We start from the raw sequence: 22,519 nt of genomic DNA, 5'->3' as shown, positions 1-22,519 counted from the left end.
GAGTGTGCCTTGTTGATGTCTATTTCACAACCATGTCTCTAATCTCTAATATACAATATGATCATATTTCAGATTGTAAGGCAACCTGGGTAGCTTAGCAGTCTAGCAGGAATACAAATGAGCAGATGGATGTGATACTGAAATTCCTCCTGGTCAGGCAACTCCTCACTGTCGCAACCTTGGACGTCTTATATTATGCAACTCAAGAAAAGATTGTATTTAACAACTATTGCATTCTGCATCCTCAAGGGGGCAGCATCTCTCCATGAATCCTCAGCTTTTCCAAATCCAGAACGCATGGCACAGAATCGCTGAAATCTTTTTTCAAAAAAGGAAATTATACTGCATTTTTAGCATAATTGCTTCTTGGGAGGAAAAGCCTGGAGTCAGAAACCCATTTAAAAGTGAGTTTTTTCAAAAAAATCTGTACTAACCTCCTGCAAGCAGCATTATGAAATCTGCATACCATTATGAACAGTGAACCCAGATCATTGGGACCACAACCTCACAAACAGGAATGGACTTTGCATGTACAGGATTGATTTTGGGATTTATCTGCTTAGACCAATCTCTTCTCCTAAAAAAAATAACCACACAAAAGTAAGCGAGAATGTGCACATTTTCTACACTATATCATTGAAAACATTGCTATGTTTACAACTTAAAAGCAGGTCAGAACTGGGCAGGCCAAAAGAATAAAGCCAAGGTGAAAGGTCAGGCGTCTTTATGACATCACTCTAACATTGTGACATCATGCTCATAATGACTGGCAAGTGATATTCTCTTGAATTAATAATAATTAAAAAAATAACAATGACTTCTTAGAAAGGGGAAAAAACAACCATAAACTCCAGACTTATCTTGTGCTTAGCTTGACTTTAGGAAGGAAAAATAGAGTACAGCGTACAGTTACAGTACAGTGTACAGTTGACCAATAGTACTGGTAATGAATAAAACTGCACTTCATTACAGCGTAGTTATCAACGTTTAATAAAATAACAGCATTGCATTTTGGTTTGAATTTAAACATGAACAAATGTTAGTAAACGTGACATTTATAGTGAAGCAATGGTTTCCAGATTGAGAGGTTTATAAACATGCTCTGTTGCTGTGCCCAATAAAATATAATACAGAATACTCCTTTGTAGACTTAACACAATCTGGCCATCCTGGACTTATTTATTCTACAAACAACTAATAACACCAGCTATCAATTAACTGTTTTAAATCATGTGCAATGCAGTTATTAATAATTATGTATTCATAAATATAAGGCTATCTGAAGTCTTTAAGGAACACTGTGTATGAGGGCAACAGTGATGAATAACAGTAACAGAGCAAGCTGGCTATTGATCAGAGTCAAAGATCAGAAACAGCCATTATACCCTTCGAGATGACAGCAGTGGTCAATGTGCAAAACAGGACGTGGCTCATTTTCCCCTCAGAAATAACTCATGTAATAAAATGTCCAAATATAGAATTTCTTTCAGTGGTGTCCATCAACAGTTTGCTAGTGATTCATTAAATAAGTTGTCATTGGCAACCAGCACTAATGGCTGATGAAATCCCACTCATTGTCCACAGGACGTTGCTTGCATACATGAAATTCTTCTATGAGAAGCTTTGGGAAAGAATGCCGTCAGTGTGCACAGGCATCGCGGCTGTCCATTCTTCCGGATCCTTCTGGGAATATTACAGCCGAGTGAGATTACCGTACAGCGATGCTAATGGCCACCTGCCACTCACGGTAGTAGAATCCGTACTTCCACCTCCAGGCCAGTGAAAGGGGGCTCTAGTCATCAGAGTCCAAATGAACACCCTGCACTGCCCACTAGTGGTCAGTCTGTGTTTCATCCCTCAAATGGCCAGTAGTCAATCCTTCAGTGTCCCAACCCTGGGGACAAATCAGCTCAGAGGAACCTTCGTTGTGGGCACGGAGCAATGGAGAAAATTACATCTCAAAATGGCGGTAGATGCTCTCCACGTATCCCAGAACCTTCTGCCAGTCAGGACCTCCCCTTCTCAACACCTCGTCCACTGTCTGGAAAAACACACAGGTCAACCAAGTCACTTAAGCAATCATATTTTTAACATATTTGAAACCTGTTTTATGCCCAGCTCTATGCGTAGCCTTGTCTCAGCACTGCAATGTGCTTGGTTAATTCGGGAGAGGGCAACTTCTAAACTTCTCTCTCTGCAGTCCACCAACTGAGCTGTGTAGTCACTGTTTCAAGGCTGACCCTACTCACTGGCAATTATCAACAGTCTACGGTAGTGGTTTTCAAACACTGTGTATGCTGGTCACAGCCAATATTTCAATCAATTAAGGTTGGTGAAAATGTGTTTATATTCTAACTTAATTCTGTGCTCTCATTTATTCCAACAGAATGCAGGTTTAGTTCATTGCACTTTGCTCTGTCATATTATTCACAAATAGTTTAGTCAGTGACCAAGTAACCACACTTTCAACAATTTGACAGCGGTAACTTCGCTGGTCAGTCTATAATTGATTATAAAAAATCAATTATTAATTAACCTCTCTCTAAAGGAGTAATTTGTCATACAGCACACTGCAGAAAATAAAAGCATTAGTTAATCTAACTGATTAAACATTGTGGGATGTGAATGTGGAATAGATATTCTTCATGGCATACATAGCTATTTTTGACAATATGACCTTACAGTGAGTGAGTGAGTGGACATTAGGTGCCTAATTAAGAACAATGATCAGCCCAGTGCTGATCAGGGTTTCCAATTACGGTAGGAATGAACACCAGCATACCAAATGGATCCTAAGGATCAAGTGTGGTCTCTGAAGCTGTCAGTCACGACTGGCACTGGCATGGTGAGGATTAGACAGCAGAGAGCAAAGGTGCACCCACACACCAGAACAGTGTATTAGCAGGATGAACCAACCAGCACCCCCCCCCCCCCCCCCCCATTTACCATCATTCCAGTCATGGGTTTATCAGAAATGGAAACCTAGCCATGCTGCCCTGCCAGCAGCAAAGGAGAAGCTCCAGGCTGTCGGGCTCCAGCCTGCGTGGGGCGTAAGCCGAGAGACTCACCAGCGAGGCCGTGATCCCCACGCTCTCCCCCGTGCGGAACGCCAGGCTCAGGTTCTCTCTCTGCGGAGACAATCGTCATCATCGTCATTACCCTCAGGTCACTGTCTATAACGTCATCATCATTACTATCATCACCACCACCACCACCATCTTCCTCACCATCGCCATCACAATTATTAGCATCAAGAGATTTTTTTTTTTTAATTAGCACAATTTTCAATGTAGTGAGAGGTACCAGAGAGAGAGAGAGAGAGAGTGAGCGAGTGAGAGACAGAGGGGGGTAGTGAGACACCAAGAGAGAAAAATAGCTCTTGAACTCTCAGAGCATGAGCTTCCTCTGAGGCACCCACAGCCAATTTCCACTTCTTATCACCCTTACCCTGTCTGCAGGGCATAGACTGGAGTAAGGGATGAGGGAGGGGAGGTATGTGTGGTACACTGCACAAAAGGCCAACCCGTCAGACCAGCTGCTGCTGAAGTTGGTGATATCAATGTTCTGCAGAGAGAAAAAAACAGTCATTTCTGCTGACTCAGCTGCAGCCAACACAAGTCTGCAATACAAAGGCAAACCACAGTACAGATCTACAGTCACATGCCCCTCCCCCACACTACTGCCCTCATTATATGTGGCATATAATCCCCATCCTCTATCATCACCTCACATCTGTAACCCCCAGAGGTCAAATAGTGATCTTTTAACTGGGGGGAGGATAAAGTTTAGGGGGAGGGGGGGTGACAGTTCGGGGAGTGACTGTTTATTCTTAAAATGATACAGCTCTTTATCAGTCAAGTCATAGCTGCTAGCAAACACGGTTGACCAAGTTTAGCCAATTCATTGATTAGGAAGAGTAAATAATTAACCGCGAGTCAAGTTTCAGTTGCTTTAAGAAGAGACAGGGTTTCTGATGCGTGATTTAACAAAGGGGATTGCTTCCCCTCTTATTTCCTGCAAGTCGAGGCCCCCCCCCCCCCGTCACCTTGTAACCCTGCGTGCGACTCTGACACCAGCGCAGGAGGGAGTTTCTCTTCGAGCCGCCATGGCGACGCAGGAGCAAGCTGAAACCGTCCTGAGCCCTAGAGAGAGGGAGGGAGGGAGGGAGGGAGGGAAAGTGACAGGGAGAGAGAGAGAAGAAACAGAAAAGAGTGTTTATAACTGCAAAAAAGCATGCAGGTCTAACAGGTACTTAAATTATTTCAACAAGTGACACGGATACATGTATTACTGGTCAGTGGGTTATCCCTGCGTTTCAATACATATAACACTGCTGCACTGGGGGGTGGGGGTAGTCGCAGATAAAGGTATTTACTTATCTGTCTGTCTGCCTATAAAATACTTTTTCTCTTTCTGCCCCAATTTGTAATGCTCAAACGTATGCGTATATCAGCCCTCATCGCCGTGGCCTCTGCTATCGATTTGTGGGAGCACGTGACAAGCACACAAACTCCTCTGGGAGCACACAAACACAATGTCAATCATCACTAATTATGACATGAGCCGCAGGAAGAGGTGCGTTGCTTCACGCGAAAACAGGCGGACTCGCCAGCGGCTGACCGATGGGCTGGGGTCACCGGCACACGACACAGGACGGAGTGTAGCACAGTGGGTAAGGAACTGGGCTTTTAACCGAAAGGTCGCAGGTTCGATTCCCGGGTAGGACACTGCCGTTGTACCCTTGAGCAAGGTACTTAACCGAAATTGCTTCAGTATATATCCAGCTGTATAAACGGATACAATGTAAAAAATGCCATGTAAAAGTTGTGTAAGTCGCTCTGGATAAGAGCGTCTGCTAAATGCCTGTAATGTAATGTAATGTAATGAGATGCCGACCGAAACCCTCCTGTTTGTGGGTCGAGTGTTCATGGCCCTGCGGTGCTCCCAGCTACAGATCCGGATTCAATACCACTGCACTACATCACAGGCATTTACCACTGACCCATTATACTACACTGTAGTGACCAGAACAGACCGTGAGGCTTAACAGACAGGGGCTAAGGAGTGTGTCGGCTCACCTATGCACACGCACACATATAGTACACAAACGGAAGCCACGGCATCGCAGGAAGTGGGCAATGAGCGTGGGCCAGTGACTTACTTGCTGACCTTGTGGGGTACGTCCGTGGATGTGGCGTCGTGCTTATTGGCAGGTTCTACCTCCTCCTGTTTTTCTGTTTTACACAAACAATCAAAGAGAAGTCATTACTGCACCACAGCATGTCAGCGCTATTAAACAGTCCATCAAGCGAGACTAAAGGTCGAACAGAATAAAATATGAAAATACTAAAATATAAAAAATTATATTAAAAAATGGTTCTACATTTCTATTTAATGTCCTATATTAATAACCTACTGTATAAAAAGCCAATACAATTACATTAACCACTATGGGAAAAAAACCCCAAAAACAGTTCAAGATTTCATACACATGCGCATGCACAAGTGCACACACACACACGCGCGCACGCACACACACACACACACCAGTGGATCCAGTCTCTTGTCCTTCCAAGGCTGGGTCTGCTCTCTTCCCCCTGGTTGGGTTCCAGTTCTGCAAGCAGGGAGATGTTAAAATCAAGATATAAACAAAACAATAAAAATATAATTTGAAAGAGGATAAAAGTTCAATTTTGCTGCAGGCACACTAACTACTACATGAACCACCCACAATCCCCAGACCACAGTTTAGCAACAACTGGTCTATTAAAAAAAAATCCACTTTCGGTTACACAATCCATCAAACACAGGGACACTCCAGAAACATATGTGAAATGAATGTACTGTACACAGACATCTGAGGCAAGAGCTGTTTAACCTCATTTTGTATTTGCCTGCAGAAATACATTGAATATAACTGAAGTACTGTGCAGAGCAATGAATGGCCAACTGCATTACAGGTCCTCCTTAATGGTCTTTGCACATAATTCAGTGGGTGAAAAAATACAAACAAAATGTCGGCTTCTTTTTATCTTTCCAGTTCAAAGCGATCCACTCCAAAAGACTGCACTTCGTGAAAAGGTTTTCACATTCCATGGCCACTGAGAACTTTGCAATCACCAAATATTTTCCAATACTGGACATTTTTTCTCACATACCAAGTCAAACTGCAATGCAGAAAAATATTTGCATAGGTTTGAAGAACTGAAAAATATACGGCATTCTCATGTATCTGGAGATACACACGCCAGACATCTACGCCTTTGAGTCAAATTCTTCTCAGGAGAGTGTGAGGCTCCCAGAAGTTGAAGTCGGAGTAACTGGGAAAATAAACTCCCGTTGACCCTCCGTGGCAGTCGTCCAGCAAAAAAGCTAGGATGACAACCTTTGAAGTAATCGTGGCTGATTTACACGATTGCGGTTACAAGCTAATTTTCATTTTCAAATGCGGTTATTGCTGACTGACTGGCAGAATGGAGTTGACCAGAGGAACTGCTTGTACGTGATGAGTTGACAACATTCCCAGTGGCTTGAAACCCTACTGCCTTGGGTGATGCTAAGGCCAGGACTCAATACCAAACAGTGAAAGCCAGGGTTGTAGTACCAATCAATCACCCCCAAAATACTGGGCATTTTAAGAAGGATATAATAAAACTCTTTAATCTCAGTCTCAATCTATGAGGTTGAGGCCACTCATCCTAAAACTTGGTCAAACATGAACACCGATTCTAATCGATGTATCTTTTCAGCCGTACAACCTCACAAACCTTTCCTTTTTTCTGACGAAGAAAGACTGAGTGACCATAATTATTCCGTTTCAATTTTTCTTTCCAATTTTGCTAATTGCTAATTGTGCCTCTGGATTTGCTGCTGCTATCCCACACCTGTGCAAGGAGCACTTCAGATACACCGGACTGTAGTGCAGTGACTATCACTTCACTGACTACACAGTACTAGTAGTGAGAGCTGGCAGCACTGATTGGACGAAAGGCCTATCACTCACTGATTAAGGCTGGTAGGTGGGCACCTGATGTTTAGTTTGAGAGGATCTAATACAGTGGTAACCTGAGAAACACCTGGTGGGACCAGCTGTTCCCCCTTGCTTTGAACGAGGTCTCACGGCGCATAGTCGCAGTGCTATGGCTATAGTAGGCTACTGGCATAGCCCATGCTCAAACCTGTGACTACAAGTCTAAGCCTATGCTTGTGGTGAGCGCTTTAATTGACTGGATGGTTTTCAAGCCCACACCCTTCAGTTCCAATTACCTTACTATATTTTTGCTACACAGTTTGACTAGTTTTGTAGTCATTTTTAAAGATGAGGTTGTGGATCCAGTGGGATTCAAATCAGCAGTGAAGTGCCCATACCTTGCTGAGTGAACCTTGCGATGTTGTGGTAGTAGCCTGGGAGATACCATTCATGGTAGAGGTAGAAGAAGAGGGCAGTGGGAGTCTGGAGAGGCTCCTGTATAATAATAACAAGGAGGCAATCTGTTAGAAATGGTGGTAAACTGCTGCACAGCTGCACAGAAACCTTCACAAAATTCAGCAGCTGGAACAATGACAACAGAAACACAGCACACATCATCGCCCCCGTTCTCTCTCTGCACTGGTTTCCTGTGAGTTTCACCATTGATTTTAAGGTCCTCATCGGTGTTGAATTGAAAACAATGGCACAGCGTGCATATACATAACTGAATACACGTTATGACATGCTAACATAACACCAATCGACATGCTAACTGACTACAAGCCGCAAATGAATCTCAATTCAAACAATGCAAGCTCGATCAGTGTTCGACAAGCGAAACTGAAATTGGAGAGCCAATTCCCCCTTTTTATGCCCCTGAACTTTGGAACACAGTGGCTATGAATCAGACATACTGGAAGCGTGTTTTACAAGTTAATTGAGGACATAAAGTCCACCTTTGTAAAATAACACTTGACCGGCTCTCTGTTCTCATGCACATAAAAAAGAAAAAGAAAAAAAAAAAAAAACAACTGCTAAATAACAGGGAACTGCAGCAATCTTTCGCTTTCTTTTCCCAATGTCCTTGCTATTCAGTTTTCCGCAAATTGACGGCTAAGTAACACAGGGTCAGTTGATCAACACTGAATAGCTGGTCATACTTCTGTGCACTTTGATGTTGACTTCAGTAAATGTAGATTAATGGCTTAATATGTTTAAGTCTTTCATGTATTTATTTATTGCCTCTGCATGACTGTTACTGCTGTACAGTATGTACAAGGAATGATGAGTAATAAAAGATACAAGAATTATACGCATGTGAATCAGATATGGTGATGTGAAAGTGACTGAGTTCAAATCCCAGAAGGCAAAACTGCATTTGTGGTTAGCAGATGTGTCCAGACCAGTGACATCACTCACCTGGACTGCTCCACCGCTCTCATTGCAGAGGGCGAGTTCCTCCCCTCCCCTCTGTTCTTTTCCTCAGGAGCTGTGCTCTGAAGGCTGGCCTCCGACACCCCCTTCCCATCCACCTGCGGTTGCTCAGCAACAGGCCCCTCCCTCAAACCGCTCTCTGTCCCGCCGCCACTCCCTTGTTTCCTCTCGCTCCTGTCCGTCACCATCGCAGACCCTCCCCCCGCCACCTGGCCCGTCCGTGCCTGTGTCCCGCCCCGCGGCTCGCTGAGTTCGACCGTGAGGGCGGCGACTTTCCGGCGGGTCTCCTCAAGCTCCGCCCTCGCGGTCTCCAGCTCCCGTTCGGCCTCCAGCTGCCTCTCCCGCGCGGTGGCCAGCTGTCGCTCCTTCTCCTCCTGGTCCCCCCGCAGCTTCTCCAGCTCCTCCTGCGCCTCCAGGTGCAGCCGGTCCGCCACTGACACTGCCACCTGCAGGTCCGACTGGAACTGCAGCCACTCCGCACGCTCCGTCTGAATTAGGGAAGAGACAGTATTACTAGACATGCAACACAAACACACGTGCGTGCACATGCAGACGCACAAGCACACACATACTCACACACACACTATGGGCAGTAGGGATCTATCTGGCACACACACACACACACACACTCACACAGGAAGACATGAGGATGAAAAAATTAAGCTAAAAATGTTTAAATTAAAAAAAGGTTTCTAAATTTGTTTAATGTTGTGGACAGTTCAGGCACTCATGCATGAGAATGAATCTACTCGGTTAATCTGTGGTGCGTGAATTCAGCTGAAAGGGCAAAAACTTTATTAACAGACAGCCATTCCCTCTCCATTTAGAGTTCTAAAAAAGAAGAACTGCTGATGCATCCATTTACTTTCATTTTGAAGTTTCCAAAACAGCTAGTACAAGAACATGTACAGTTGTCTCAACCCAACTGAAGAAATATGCACGATTGCACTTGAAGTGGAAGATTTATAGAACCGATATACATAGATCAGGGTGCCATGTTGTTCTAGTTTTTGAGTACAGTTGAGTACCTGAATTGTAGTCCAGGGATGTAATTGAACAGATGTCGCATAAAATGAGATATTCCGCTCTGGCATTCAGCCTGTCCTTTGCTCTTTCTTAACTTTGAGACTCCAGTCTGTAACAGGAGCTATAAGGGGCTACCGCACCACCATGCTTGCAATGGCTCGTGAAATGCGGTTATATTTCAATCCCATTTGTAAACCTGTACCACACAGGGATGTGGTGTAGGGTAATGGTTAGGGAACTGGGCCTGCTACTTCAAGGTGGCATTTTCAATTCCCCACCTGGGAATTGGTGGGGCCAGTGTGAGCAAGGTACTTAACCTGAATTGCCTCAGTAAATATCCAGGCACTATTAAGATAAAAAAACAATGTAAACTGTATAAGTTGCTCTGGAAAAGAGCATCGTCTAAATGGCTAAAATGTAAATGTAGCTTGTAGGCTTGTCATATCCCTGCAATATCCTCTGATATGTGTGCATAAGAGTGTGCACACAGTAAATGTGTTAAATCAACCCTTACAGGATATGGTCTGTTGGACTCACATGTACTCTGTTAGAGTTGAATAAACACTGGACAATTTACTGTGCAGTTAAGCAGTCAGTTGATAATTTATTTCCTTTCTGCAATTTGCCAGTTCAGCAGCAGCTACCCTACCAAAGAACTACAAGAGCTGATGCACCTTACTCAGGGCGGCTGCAGGCACCTGATTTACTGGAGCATCCTACCCACTGAAACCCTCCCTCTCTAGGTGACATCACGGCCAACTGGGTGCCGCCCCATGGAATTCCCAGGCACAGCTGGCACAGGCACTGTTGGGATTCAGTCAAGGCTGTATGATGCTGTACTTTCCTGGAATGATTTACCCAGAGGAGCCACCTGGGAACCCCTCGTATAGTCTGTCTTCAACCACACCCCTTCACGAACAAGCCAGCCAATCAGTACGCTTAGAACACAGCAGATATAACCTCTGATATGGAGAATATTCAGTATGATATCTGGTCGGTACAGTACATAGAAAAGCTCCTGTAGCTGGTTTTGTGTTCAGCAGAGCCACAGGCTCGGAGAGTAATGGTACTGTAGGCCTGGGCGGTGGTCGGTTTGGGCCACAGCGGCCCGCACACTGTGGAGCTTGGTGGATTTGCGCTGGAGCACCATGGTAGATTGTGTGAGAGCAGGGAGAGGACAGCAGAAGGGAGGGACAGAGGGTGGGTCTGGTCATTAGACTGGGGAGGAGGACTTGAGCTTGAGCCAAATGCCTGAGCTTAGCCCCCACACCACAGCTGGAGACCATTACAGCGTCGGTGCAGACACACACGCCGCAGGAACAAAATGGCCGTCTCTGTTCTCTGACACCGACGTGCACGTATGCGCAAAAATGCGCACACAGCTGTATGCCAAAATACATGCGTGCACACACATGCTCAGTAACACTCACGGATAACATGCATGCCAGCTTTCATATGCACACGCAAGCACACACACACATATTTACATGCACAAATCACAGACACACATTTGCACACAAGCATTTGCTTTCTGACAAAAGTGAAGCAGACTGATGAACACATGCAGGATCTGGCACAGAGACACACGCTCACAAACACAAGTACACCGCATACTCACTCCTTTCTGATACGTGATATAAAGATGCTCTCTGATGCATATACAATTATTGTGGGTACACTTTACTAACCCCACACCAGAAGTTTCAAACCAATCAGACTTGCAGTATGGGGGGTGATCCAGTCCCATGGTAAAGGTCTCCTTACACACAGCTGATGTCTCTGGAGCCAGGCTCAGGGAAAACAAGCAACGGCACAATTAACCGTACACAGCCATGGCGACCCACTTGCTTTCTCACACGCCACGATTATCTGTACTTATCCATGGCGACCCATTTGCGCAACCCAGAGGACTGATCGACCTCACGTTCAAATCGATTGGCACACACACACACACACAAGCACACACATACATGCACACACTCACACACACACACACACACAAACACAAGCTCACACACACATATGCATTTACACATGCGCACACACACACACACACACACACACACTAACCCAAATGCACACAGGAACACACACACACACAGACACACACAAACACACATGCTCACATGCTCAAACACGCACACATGCTCACACACACATGCTCACACACGCACACAAACACGCAAACACACACACACACATGCTCATAAGCACACACATACACACATGCACGCACACGCTCACACACACTCACACACGCTCAAAGCACGGTCCCTAGGATTATTTCCTCATCTCTCATGAAGCCAGATGTGCCACACCTCACTGCACATCCTCACCCACATTCTCTCACACCAGAGGGGAGGGTGTCACCTCAAACACACTGCCTGCGTGTCTCACGCCAAACACCGGCTCTTCCACAAAGCCGGGAAACGCTCCCACGCTCGCTCTCGCTCTACGTTTGCCGTTGCCAGGTTTTTACAGATGCCCCAAACCGCCTCTCGACTCAGCAGGCGTGCATATTTACGCTGTAATATTCCGGCTAAGGTCCCATGAAGTAAAAGCGGAACTGCCGACCCCCATTGGTCAGGCCCGGGGATCTGAAATCAGTCCCATCTGCGACGCAGCTTTCGAGAAACCCGGGGCGAAGCAGCGTGGGCCGGGGGGGGGGGGGGGCGACCAGGGGCCCCGCCTCGGAAACAATACCCCACCGTCTCCTGGGGGGGGTGGGGGGAGAGTACGAGAAGGGCTGCAAGAGCGGTGAGGTCATTATTAAGAGTTCCTGCAAGGGAGGGAAAGGAGGAGGGAGCAGAAAAGAGAGGAGCAGGGGGGAAGGCCGTCCGACGCCCACGCTCCGCCAGGGGGACGCTGAGCGCGTCCATCTGTCCGCCCGCACCCTCGGACACACGCTGAGACCGCTCGCGATTCTCTTCCCATGGATTTCTCGGCAGTACGTTAGAACGAAATTCTGTTTCTTTTCTCTCACGGGAAGTACGGTACTTTCCGAACTGGCGGTTAAAAACAGCACGTTCAGTGCCTTATGTTTTTTTAGGACTCCCACTCCTGCTTGTTTTAGTAAAAGCTCACTTGGGAATAAGGGATATTAGGTGTGTGTGCTGTGACAGCAAACAAACCTAGTTCTAGAAGCTGATAGGCTTTTGCAGGCCCGCACAGCCTGACTGTCCATTTTTTCTTTAGCAGACAGCTGAAGAAGAGGCTGCTGGGAAACCTTGACTGTGAAACATATATAGGAAAATATAGAGCCCCAAAGCAATGCAAGTTCATGTGCAAGTTCACAGCATGTCCACACACACTCGGGGGGCTATGATTCAATAGGAAATTACAAAAAAGGAGGAGAGAAGAGGAATTAATCTCAATCGCAGAGGAATGCCAAAACAGCAAGCAACAGACAAAGAATGCAGGCCCTCCGTGCTCCTCTGTCTCCTCCCTCTCCTCCGCACAGAGCGCGCTTTGTCAGGAACTGTGGGGAATGAAATCACTGAGATCTACTAGCCCCTTCCCCCTGACTTAAGTGCCATCAGACAGGAAGTTGCCTATTATGACATCACACTATCTCCCAGTCTCCCCACTATTGTGTTTATGGGTGGAGACCACAGTCCATTATCACCACGATTAAGGGTGAACTCAGTAAACCTTACCCTATAGCCCAACAACTTTGAATTTACTTTCCTGTGGCCATCACGGTACTTTCAATGATTCGTGCTTGGTGTGAAACGCCTGCACTTCAAATGCATTTTCACTTCAAGAAAAACGTCAAGATAATTTAGAACTTCAGAATTCCATTCAACTTATCAGAAGGATCTCTGTCACAGTGTGGATGACAGGAAGTAGCCAGGGTTTCAAAGGAACTGAATCAGTGACCCTACCTCCAGGGTCTCCTTTAGGCTCTGAACCTCCTTCACCAGCTCCCCTCTCTCCAGAAGGACGCATCTCAGCAGGTCTGATGTAGGAAACAAATACACAAACTTATCAGACAGCAATCAGGTGACATTTTCATCCATTTCACTGGATCATTCCCCACCATTACTGCATATAAATTTTGAAGTACCTTCACCATTTAGTGCCTCCTATATTTGACCCCATTGTCTCTACAATAGCTGTCAAGTCTGTTGTAGAGACAAGATGTGAACAGATGTCAAGTCCTGGGTGAAGATGGGTCAAAACTGTTGTCATTTACCAAACTAATTCTAATGCAGTATGTGGATGGCTCTCTTTGGCTGCTGTAGTGCTTTCTGTCATGTTGATTGCATTTTTTAAAAATTAATAAGACTTGGCTTGAAATTATTTAGAATGTTTGTGAATAACTAGATTTTTTTTTTAGATGGACTCGGATTTTGTGGTGCGTTTAATGTATTTTTAATGCTCATAAGGGACTAGTGCTGTAAATTAGCTTCAGCTATAAACACGTGTAGCACATATGGCAATGCTATTGCACATGGCAATGTTGTCTCTACTTGTCCCTTTTAAATAAACAAATGAAATTAAATTCTGCTAATTTCTCCATTCATAACAGTTTGTCTCATAATACGATTATTATCTTGGTGTTCCTTTTGTGAACATACATCCTCCACCACTGCTAGTGCCTGCAGTGTCCTTCAGGGGTCTACAATTATCTCAGGCTTGTTCTCTATTTATATAATTATGTCTTGCCCACATTGTTCATAAGCAAACGTACTTGCTTTCAGTTTTAAATAGATAATAGGTGCTATAATGGCCAAAGATGACCAACAGGGGTACATTTTCTGCTGTACACAGACATCTCACTTGTTAAGGTTAAGACACATTTGAGTTTCAGCAAGATAAATTATAATAAAATGGAAGTTCTATCACAGTGCGCTTGGCTAATCATATCTTCTCCATTCTTACTTGGGCACCTTAGTTCATAGTGTCACACTTGAATAGCCACGGCTGCCCTCTTTGTTCAGTTTCCTTATCGGACTGCCTAACTGTATTCATAGGCCTGATCTCAACGTCCTCCAGCAATTCATGGCACACTGAGACAAGCACACACCTGCAGCACCCTGGGTCCCGTCCTCATCGTCGTCATCCTCAGGACTCGAATCCAGAGAGGTCCTGCACTCCAACAGCAGCCTCCTCAGGGCCGATATGTCCCCCCGCCTGTCCTCCTGTCCGTCCCCCTTCCCGTCCCCCGGTGCCCACGGCGTCTTCTGTCCGCCGTCCTTGTCCAGGCGGCCTGACTCCGAGAGGGGGGAGGAGGCGAGGGAGGGAGGGGCGCTGAGGACAGCATCCACATCACTTCCTGTCTGGGTGCCTTGCTTCATGGTCACGGTAAGAGACGAGCTCCGGGTGGGGGGGCGCCGCTCCTTGTGCGATCCCCTTGTGCTCCCCAGCTTTAAGCCGTCAGGCTTCTTGGGAGCGGGGGCCAGAGGCAGGGGCGCGCTCTGAAGTTTCGCGGCGAGCGGAGAGGCGGGGAGGGAATGATACAGATCCAGATGAGCCCCTGTTTAGAGAGAGACGGAAAGAGAAGAAAAAGAGAGAGGGAAAGAGCAAAGAAAGGTCTTGAATAACAGTTAATCTTAAGGGACGTTGGACCGGTTACATGTTAAGATGTTTATGATAAACAAGCAGTGTGGTATTTATCCACGTGTTTTTTGTCTTGATTTAATTCAGAATGGTTTTAAAACAAGTCATACATGGATTAGCTCTATTTTTTGGGGGAGCTGTTTATTACTACTAAAGACATGCAAGTATTATTATTACATACTTAAATTATATAAACCTTGACATTGTATATTTTATAATATGTCACGAAAGTGAAAGCGCGAGACAAAGAAAGAACAATCTTGAAGGAAATGACTATCTTGATCAAAGGCACTCTTGCCTTACTGGGCCACATCTTTACCCCGGTCAAGAAAAAAAAGTTGGTTTCTCAATGCGACTTTCTGACCGAAACACATTCTGCACCGCCGCTGAGTAAATATTTTCGACCCTCAAACACACGGATAACAAAAAAAAAATGTAACACATCGCCAATATTTGTGCGGGGGTCACAACTTCACTCGATTTCGTTTCGCGCCCCTCGGCTCGGGCTGAAGAATTCTGCCGATTCATCGCCCAGAGAGACGCAGAGAGAGAGGAGAGGAACGGCCGAGGGTGGAGGGGCCGGGGAGGGACGGGCGGGAGCGAGCGGCGCCCGATTGGCTCTCTCTCCCGTCGCCGCGGTGACTAAAGGCCGGAGCGCGCAGCCGAGCCTCGCGGGGTCAGGCGACCCTTTGTTCTCAGGAGAATGCGAAGGGACCCGACAGCGTCGCAACCCGGGGCCAGATCAGCCAGGGAGAGACGCGGCGTTGGGCTGCCGGCGCGGGCGTGTCCTTAACGATATTTGTGAAAGTGCGACACGCCTAGATGCCGAGGTTCTCGGAACCAGAATGCGGCCAAACAGGATGACTCTGAGGGGAGCTCGAGGCTATGTTCGGAAAACAGTTGTGAAAAGTGCGTATGTGCGTATGTGTGCGTGCGCGTGCATACATGTAAGTGTGCATGCATTGCATGGATATATGTGTACAAGTGCATGTGCACATGTCTATGCATGCATGTGCGTGTTTGTGTGAGCATGCACATGTGTGTCTGTGTATACATGCATGGCAATCTAGTAAAATGCTTAAAGATAATGGTTTTTTAACACATTTGATTCTCACATAGGACACTGTTGTTATACCATTCAGCAATGTCCTTAACATGAATTGTTTCTGTGTGTATAAGCTAATATGATGCAAGAAAAACAAAAACTTATGTAAGACACTCTGCATAACAGTGCGTGCTAAATTCCAGGAATGTATGCGTGTGCATCTTTCTGCACACACATATAAAGTATGCATGCATGTGTGTGCCTTTGCATGTGCATATCTGTCAAAGGCTGTGGAGGTGACTTACCTCCGGTAGGAACCTGGCCCTCCTTACTTGCGAAGTTACCCATGATGCAGTGGTATCAGGGGCAGCTGAACGTTGCCCCTCTCTCACTGTCTTCCCCCTGTTTCCCTCAGGTGCTCCTTACTGCAGACAGCATGGGACGGGATCGCTCTGCAGACAGAGAGAAGGGCTTCAGGAAACGGATAGACCACTTTCACTATGACCTCCCGCACAAACCACTTGACTCCTTCCTAAATAGCTGTTCTGTCCCATTCCAACAATAGCCCCTCCTTCAGTGCTACAGTAAGTCACCTCAAAGGCCCCTGTCAAAACCCAACAGGATGTTAAAGGCACTTTGAGTTTTATGCGATCCAATCGAGTATCCAGCGTGGAAACCCCCCCCCCCCCCCGTTTGTGGATTTTCAATGGATGTACTAACCTGCTTTCAGTAAAGCCTGAAACGGTTCAACCTGCTAGAGTGCTATTTCACCCCTGACATTGATGAAACGCTTTAAAAGACCTAAACAGTAAACTGTGTGCAACAATGATTCCTGCAATTCTTCTTCCCCACCGGGCAACAGCGGGGAAGAAATGTGGAGGATCAGTGTATTCCAAAAGGCCACTGCAGGTTTAAATCCACTGTTGGAAACTGAAATAACACTATTGCACTCTGGCATACTGTTTTACTGTGTCCTAACTGGAATCTGTACACAGACAGAATAGTTGCAGCTCCAAAAAGCTAAACTCCAAGTTTAAGAGATTAACAATTCATTGATAAAACAACTCCCCTGAGTCCCAAAATGCTTATTTTTGCATGCTCCATGAATCCTGTCTTCATTTAAAAAAAATAAATAAATTGATCTGAATGTTGAGGTTCCAGCACTACATTGTTTACATGTAATTTTTTTTAAATTTAGCATCTTGCTTCTTATCAGCGTTTATAATGACTGTCTCCTTCCTGGGTATTCTTTCCTTAAACAGAAATCTTTTAAATCAGCAGGAGCAGAATCCCCGTGGGGGGAGCGAGGAGGGGGGTAACGAGGGTTAACCTCTGCACATCCGCAGCCTTTCACGTCGGATATTCTCAGGTTACACCAACTTGCAAATGCTCATTTGAATAGTTTCCATGGAAAAAAGCAATTTGCTTAATAGAGCTCAACAGAGCCATTGCACTACCCCCAGAATATTTTCTTTCGGAAACACGGTCTCTCCTATCGACCCACAGAGCCCTGGCTCCTCTGTACAACAACCCCTGTGCGTACAAACCTAACGAGACAGTGTTAAGTAAGCAACCTGATCAACACCAAAAATGAAAACCCCTAACCCTCTTCACTATAAACTGCCAAAAGGAACAAGTGCACAGTTAATAACAGTGTCTCAAACTTTTGTATCAAGCCTTCATACGTTTTTATACAGATTTGTGGCTCAAACAGTATCGCTGCAAATTAGTCAGATAGTCATATTGAAATGCAATGCAATCACCGTTTCATTTTGACAAATGCAAACAATTCAATGCGAAAGTACTGAGACAGTGACACAATTTGTGTTTTTTGGCTCTGTACTCCAGCACATTGGATTTGGAATAAAACAATGAACACAAGGTTAAAGTGCAGGCTGTCAGCTTTAATTTTAAGCATATTTAGATCCATATTGGGTGATCTGTGTATGAACCACAGCCCCTTTTATGCATAGACCCCTCCATTTTAGGGGGGTAAAGGCAATGGGACCATTGACTGCACAGCTGTTTCTTGGCCAGTCTTCGAATTATTAGTTCATGCACAAGGAAGCAAACAAAAGGTCAACAGTTGACTCATTCTCTCAGAATGAGGGCCAGATAAGTGTCAATGAGGCTGTAAAATCATAATGAATCGACCACAGACTTAGCCAAAACATTGGGTGTGTCAAAATGAACCGTTTGATACATTATTAGCCAGAAAGAGTGCACTGGTGAACTCAGCAATAATAAACAGCCTGGTAGAGCACGGACGTCCACTGAAGTGGAAGACAGAAGAACACCTCTGTTCAACTGTCAAACAGATCAAGAGCACTCTCTAGGATGTAGACATGTATGTATAGTCCTGGAACAAAGTCTTAGGGACAAATTATATGAGTATTAACCTGTACCTAAGTGATGTCAAGAAGAAAGAAAGGAACCACTGACTCGACGCTCCACCCCTCATCTGTGAAAGATGGTGGAGGTAGTGTTATGGCTCGGGCATGTATGGCTGCCAGTGAACCTGGCTCACTTGTTTTCATTGATGGTGTGACTGTTGACGGCAGCAGGAGGACAAATTGATGAAATGAGGGGAATGTTCTTGACTGGCCAAGTCAATCAGCAATCCCGAATCCAACTGAACATGCGCTTCACTTTCTGAAGACACAGTGGAACACACCAGCAGCAAACAGTAACTGAAGATGGCTACAGTGCAGGCCTGGTAGAGCATCACCAGGGCACATACGCAGCCTCTGGTGATGTCTAATGGGTCACAAACTTCAGGCAGTCATCGAAAGCAAAAGATTTGCAACCAAGTACAAAACATGATGACTTTACATAATATTTTTTAATCTGTCCCATTACTTTTGCTCCCCTAAACTTGGGGGGGGGGGCTATGTATAAAAAGGGCTGTAATTCCTACACGGACCTCAGATTAAAGCAGACCGTCTGCACTTCAACCCCATGTTCATTGTTTTATTTCAAATCCAATGCACTGTAGTATGAGCCAAAACACAAAAATTGTGTCCCTGTCCCAATAATTTTGCATTTAAATGCATGCATGCTATACATCACTCGCCATCTAGTCAATTTCATGCTGATTCATTTTAATCAACAAAGAGCACTGAGTCCAGAAACATCCATTCGTATCAATCTCCAATGTAATGCTAAAAGTTTTAGCTGAAATTAAATACTGTGAAAATATCTGTGCAATTACCGCATACTGAGCACAGGTGTCATCAATCAGCGCTGAAACCCACGGGTTGAAGTTACACTTTTTGCACAGTGGTAGATTTTGTTGAAACCTTCAGGGTTAACGTTTGGGCCTAGATGTCTGACGTGATTACAGATGATTTACAGCGCTAGCTGCATTACGGTGTTTAAAATCGGTAACGCATAGCCTGGTCACATGGTACGGAGGCATGTGCAACATCTGAATGCTGTGCAAACCGCATACTAACCCAGCACACTCTGTGAGGTATGCAGTTCCACACCCAGCAGCTATACCTTCCTGTTACCTTCTTCTGATGTTCATAGAGCAGCTGAAGCTAAGTAGACATGAACTTCATTAGAACCTGGATGGGGGATTGGCTCAAAAAAGAAAAAAAACAGGTTGCTACTGGTTGTGATGCTGTAAGGCCAGTAGGTGGCAGTCCTCATATCTGGGCTCGGGACCAAGTATAAAACCAATTCCCCATTGCTTTGATTGAGATTGAGACACTGTTGTGGTGGAAGTCTTAGGAAGTGATGTTAAACTGAGGTTGTGACTCACTATGTTCACTGAAGTCACCATGTGACTTATCATAAAAAGTTGGGGGATCCCTGGTGTCCTGCCTACACTTCCTGGCTCTCCTAGGCTGGTCATGTAACCACCCCTCCCCCCATTTAATTAACTGGATGGGGTGAGTATACTATTGTAAAACTCACATTGATGCTATGTACTTTCACTGAGAAGGTTTTTGAGTTTAAAGACACTATATAAATGCAATCCATTATCATTATATCCAAGCAATACACTAGCCTGTACACCCTCTCACAATTAAAAGCCACCACCAACTATTTATCTGTGGAACAAACCCAAGCAGAAAACTGATTTGAATGTATCAAGAATTTCTGAACAATACCAAGCCATTTGACTTATTTCTCTTTGACTGATCAGAAAAACTCTCAAACTATTACATGTCCAAAATATGGAAGAGGGTGAAATTATATAACAATTGAAATAAGGTTTTTTTTCTTCCTATTACACCACATAAACCCAATGTTACATAAAGTTCTCTCATAAATACCATTACTCACTCAAAGCTTTTTGAAATTTCTTTTTTGAAAGGTTTAAAGTGGTTGGAGAAAGGCATACAGACTTGGATTCACTTGCTCTTTAAAGAGCTCCCTCAGCCAGTCCAAAGCAATTATGGTATGAAAACAAACCCAACAAGCTATCTTTACCAGACACCCCCACCCCCATCCCCAATCTCTCCATTATGTAGCTTTGCCAGTTTGCTTGTTTTGTCTCATTTCAGTCAGTCAGTTCTCAATTAATCTTAGTCAACATCCCCTTTCAGGAAAAATTTGTTGGACCTAATTGCTCTGAGCCCCTCTGCCAGTCAGGGCACCCCCTAATTCCAGACCACACCTTTACCTTTTAAGACCACAGGCAAAAATAATTTTTAACAATGTGTTTGTATATTACTGTGCAAGCAAAGGATTTCTTTATTTTCCATGTGTGAAACTTTCTCGTTACACACATAGTAATACAAAGGAGGCACTTAATTTAGCTGAGTTCCAATTAGCTCTTCAATGAAGCCAAGGACAATGAACTCAGTTACTAATTAAGGTTGAACCTGCCATGATGTTTTGTTGTTTAACGCATTCTGCATTTTATTCCCACATTCCACCAACATCACATCTCTATCGCAATTAATATGATGGAGTACTGTGGAGATGTCAAATGAAGGCCAGTATTAAATTATTAGCTCAATCACTATTGATTAATTGGCAATTAAATTCAAACGGAGCCTGCACTTTCAGATTATATCTGAGAAAACTGGCACCGTTTCCTATCTAACCATTTGATAAATGGATTAATCCTGAGACCACCCAAATCCGCTGACTATAAGAGCTGGACAGAGGCTGGAACCATGTTTTTCCACTGTGACCACGGCTTGAGAAATGTTTACCGACAAGATGCTTCTTCTTTGCTGAAAACAACATCTTAAATCAATATCAAAAGCAGGACGCACACGGACAGTGTTTTTTGTTGTAACTGGGTTAGGAAAACGTAGGCTAGTCTACAGTAACAATAAAGAAAAAGTATTTAATAAATTTATTTGACCATAGACAACTCCACTTTTTGACTTGGAGAATAGCGTTTGAAAGTTAAAAATGAAATTTAGCCTATTTAAACTCAAGGAAAGTCCGTTACAAAAAACAAGAAACAAACAAAAAAACAATGATCAAAAACATCAAAAGTGATCAATAGTTCTTCTCTGAAACACAACGGCTCGTTACAGGTGTTCCCTACAACACGCTCTAGACAAGGCACTCACCTTAAAAGATAGATCTTTTCCGCACCTTTGGGAGAGCCGCAATTTCAGTTTGGATGAGCGTAAAACCTCTTGTCCGATTTCAGTCCAATTTCACTCGCCCGTTTTCCGCAATGCATCGCACACAGACGCACTCGCAGTATTGCCTGCCTGAGTAGGAGTTAGTCTGCCGTTTAAAGTAAACTCAGAGCTCAGGAATGAAGGAAGCAAGCCCTTCCTCGTGTCCCGGCACCGGTCCCCGTGCTCTCAATCAACGCCGCCAAGCAATAGGCGGATACAAGTTTTGCCTCTATGATCCTTACTCGGCTTTAGTTTGCACACGTGTACAATTTTAGAAAGAATAATATTTCGATAACATATTACAGGGGCAACGCCTCCCTAACTGAAAAGGCCCGTGTCATTAAGGTTTTGTTTGTAGGCTACTTAGATGAAAGTAGGCAACATTTGTCGCAATTTGCGTTGTCTGACCCTGTGTATGTTATAGGCTACGAATATGTGCTTTAGGCCTATAATAAATAATTTAAGATTAGATAACGTTATCTGACGTTAGGCTACCTGACCTAACTACGTTTCAAAACCCCTGTTTAGGATTATGATAATATCATCAGGCTAACTCAAGAAAAGATTGTTAGTTCGAGCATGTAAATTCGTGTGAATAGCCTATACACAAACAAAAAGGTGGGCTAGCCTAGGCTACAGTAAATTCTGATACGTAAAGGTGGGTTAAAGGGTTGAGAGATAGCTACAGAGCCATAGCTCTATCAACAATTTAATTGAAAGGGAAAATACTAGAATCGTATCCTAGGCTTTCACGCCGTTTAGCATAATACTTGAAACTGGCAGCCCTCCCCGTACCGCACAAAAACTAGCATTGATAATATTAAATATGTGCATCTATGAATCTGCATATTTTGTGACAACAGACTTCCCGCCGCCCAGAGGAGA

General features: G+C 44.7%; 1 protein-coding gene across 4 annotated transcripts; it reads right to left on the bottom strand.

Moving 5' to 3' along the window:
- Positions 1-600: 600 nt before the first annotated feature.
- Positions 601-21,846, bottom strand: si:ch211-195o20.7 (cytospin-A). Of its 4 annotated transcripts, none has more exons than XM_035385456.1 (12): positions 21,578-21,846; positions 16,343-16,489; positions 14,460-14,909; positions 13,315-13,388; positions 8,390-8,892; positions 7,369-7,465; positions 5,548-5,614; positions 5,162-5,234; positions 4,046-4,142; positions 3,448-3,564; positions 3,069-3,128; positions 601-2,041 (listed from the first exon to the last, which is right to left on the bottom strand). In XM_035385456.1, exons 2-12 carry the CDS (start codon positions 16,383-16,385, stop codon positions 1,952-1,954), a joined length of 1,671 nt encoding a protein of 556 aa, XP_035241347.1. In that variant the 5' UTR covers positions 16,386-16,489; positions 21,578-21,846; the 3' UTR covers positions 601-1,951. The 4 variants fall into 4 exon arrangements, with proteins under 4 accessions (XP_035241347.1, XP_035241427.1, XP_035241511.1 ...); XM_035385536.1 differs by having other exon boundaries at positions 21,603-21,846; XM_035385620.1 differs by lacking the exon at positions 21,578-21,846 and adding an exon at positions 20,331-20,433.
- Positions 21,847-22,519: the final 673 nt, after the last annotated feature.

The sequence above is a fragment of the Anguilla anguilla genome, chromosome 1, assembly GCF_013347855.1.
Source record: "Anguilla anguilla isolate fAngAng1 chromosome 1, fAngAng1.pri, whole genome shotgun sequence".
Lineage (NCBI taxonomy): Eukaryota > Metazoa > Chordata > Actinopteri > Anguilliformes > Anguillidae > Anguilla > Anguilla anguilla.
The sequence above is the reverse complement of the archived record's forward strand: the minus strand, read 5'-3'. Positions and strand labels throughout refer to the sequence as shown.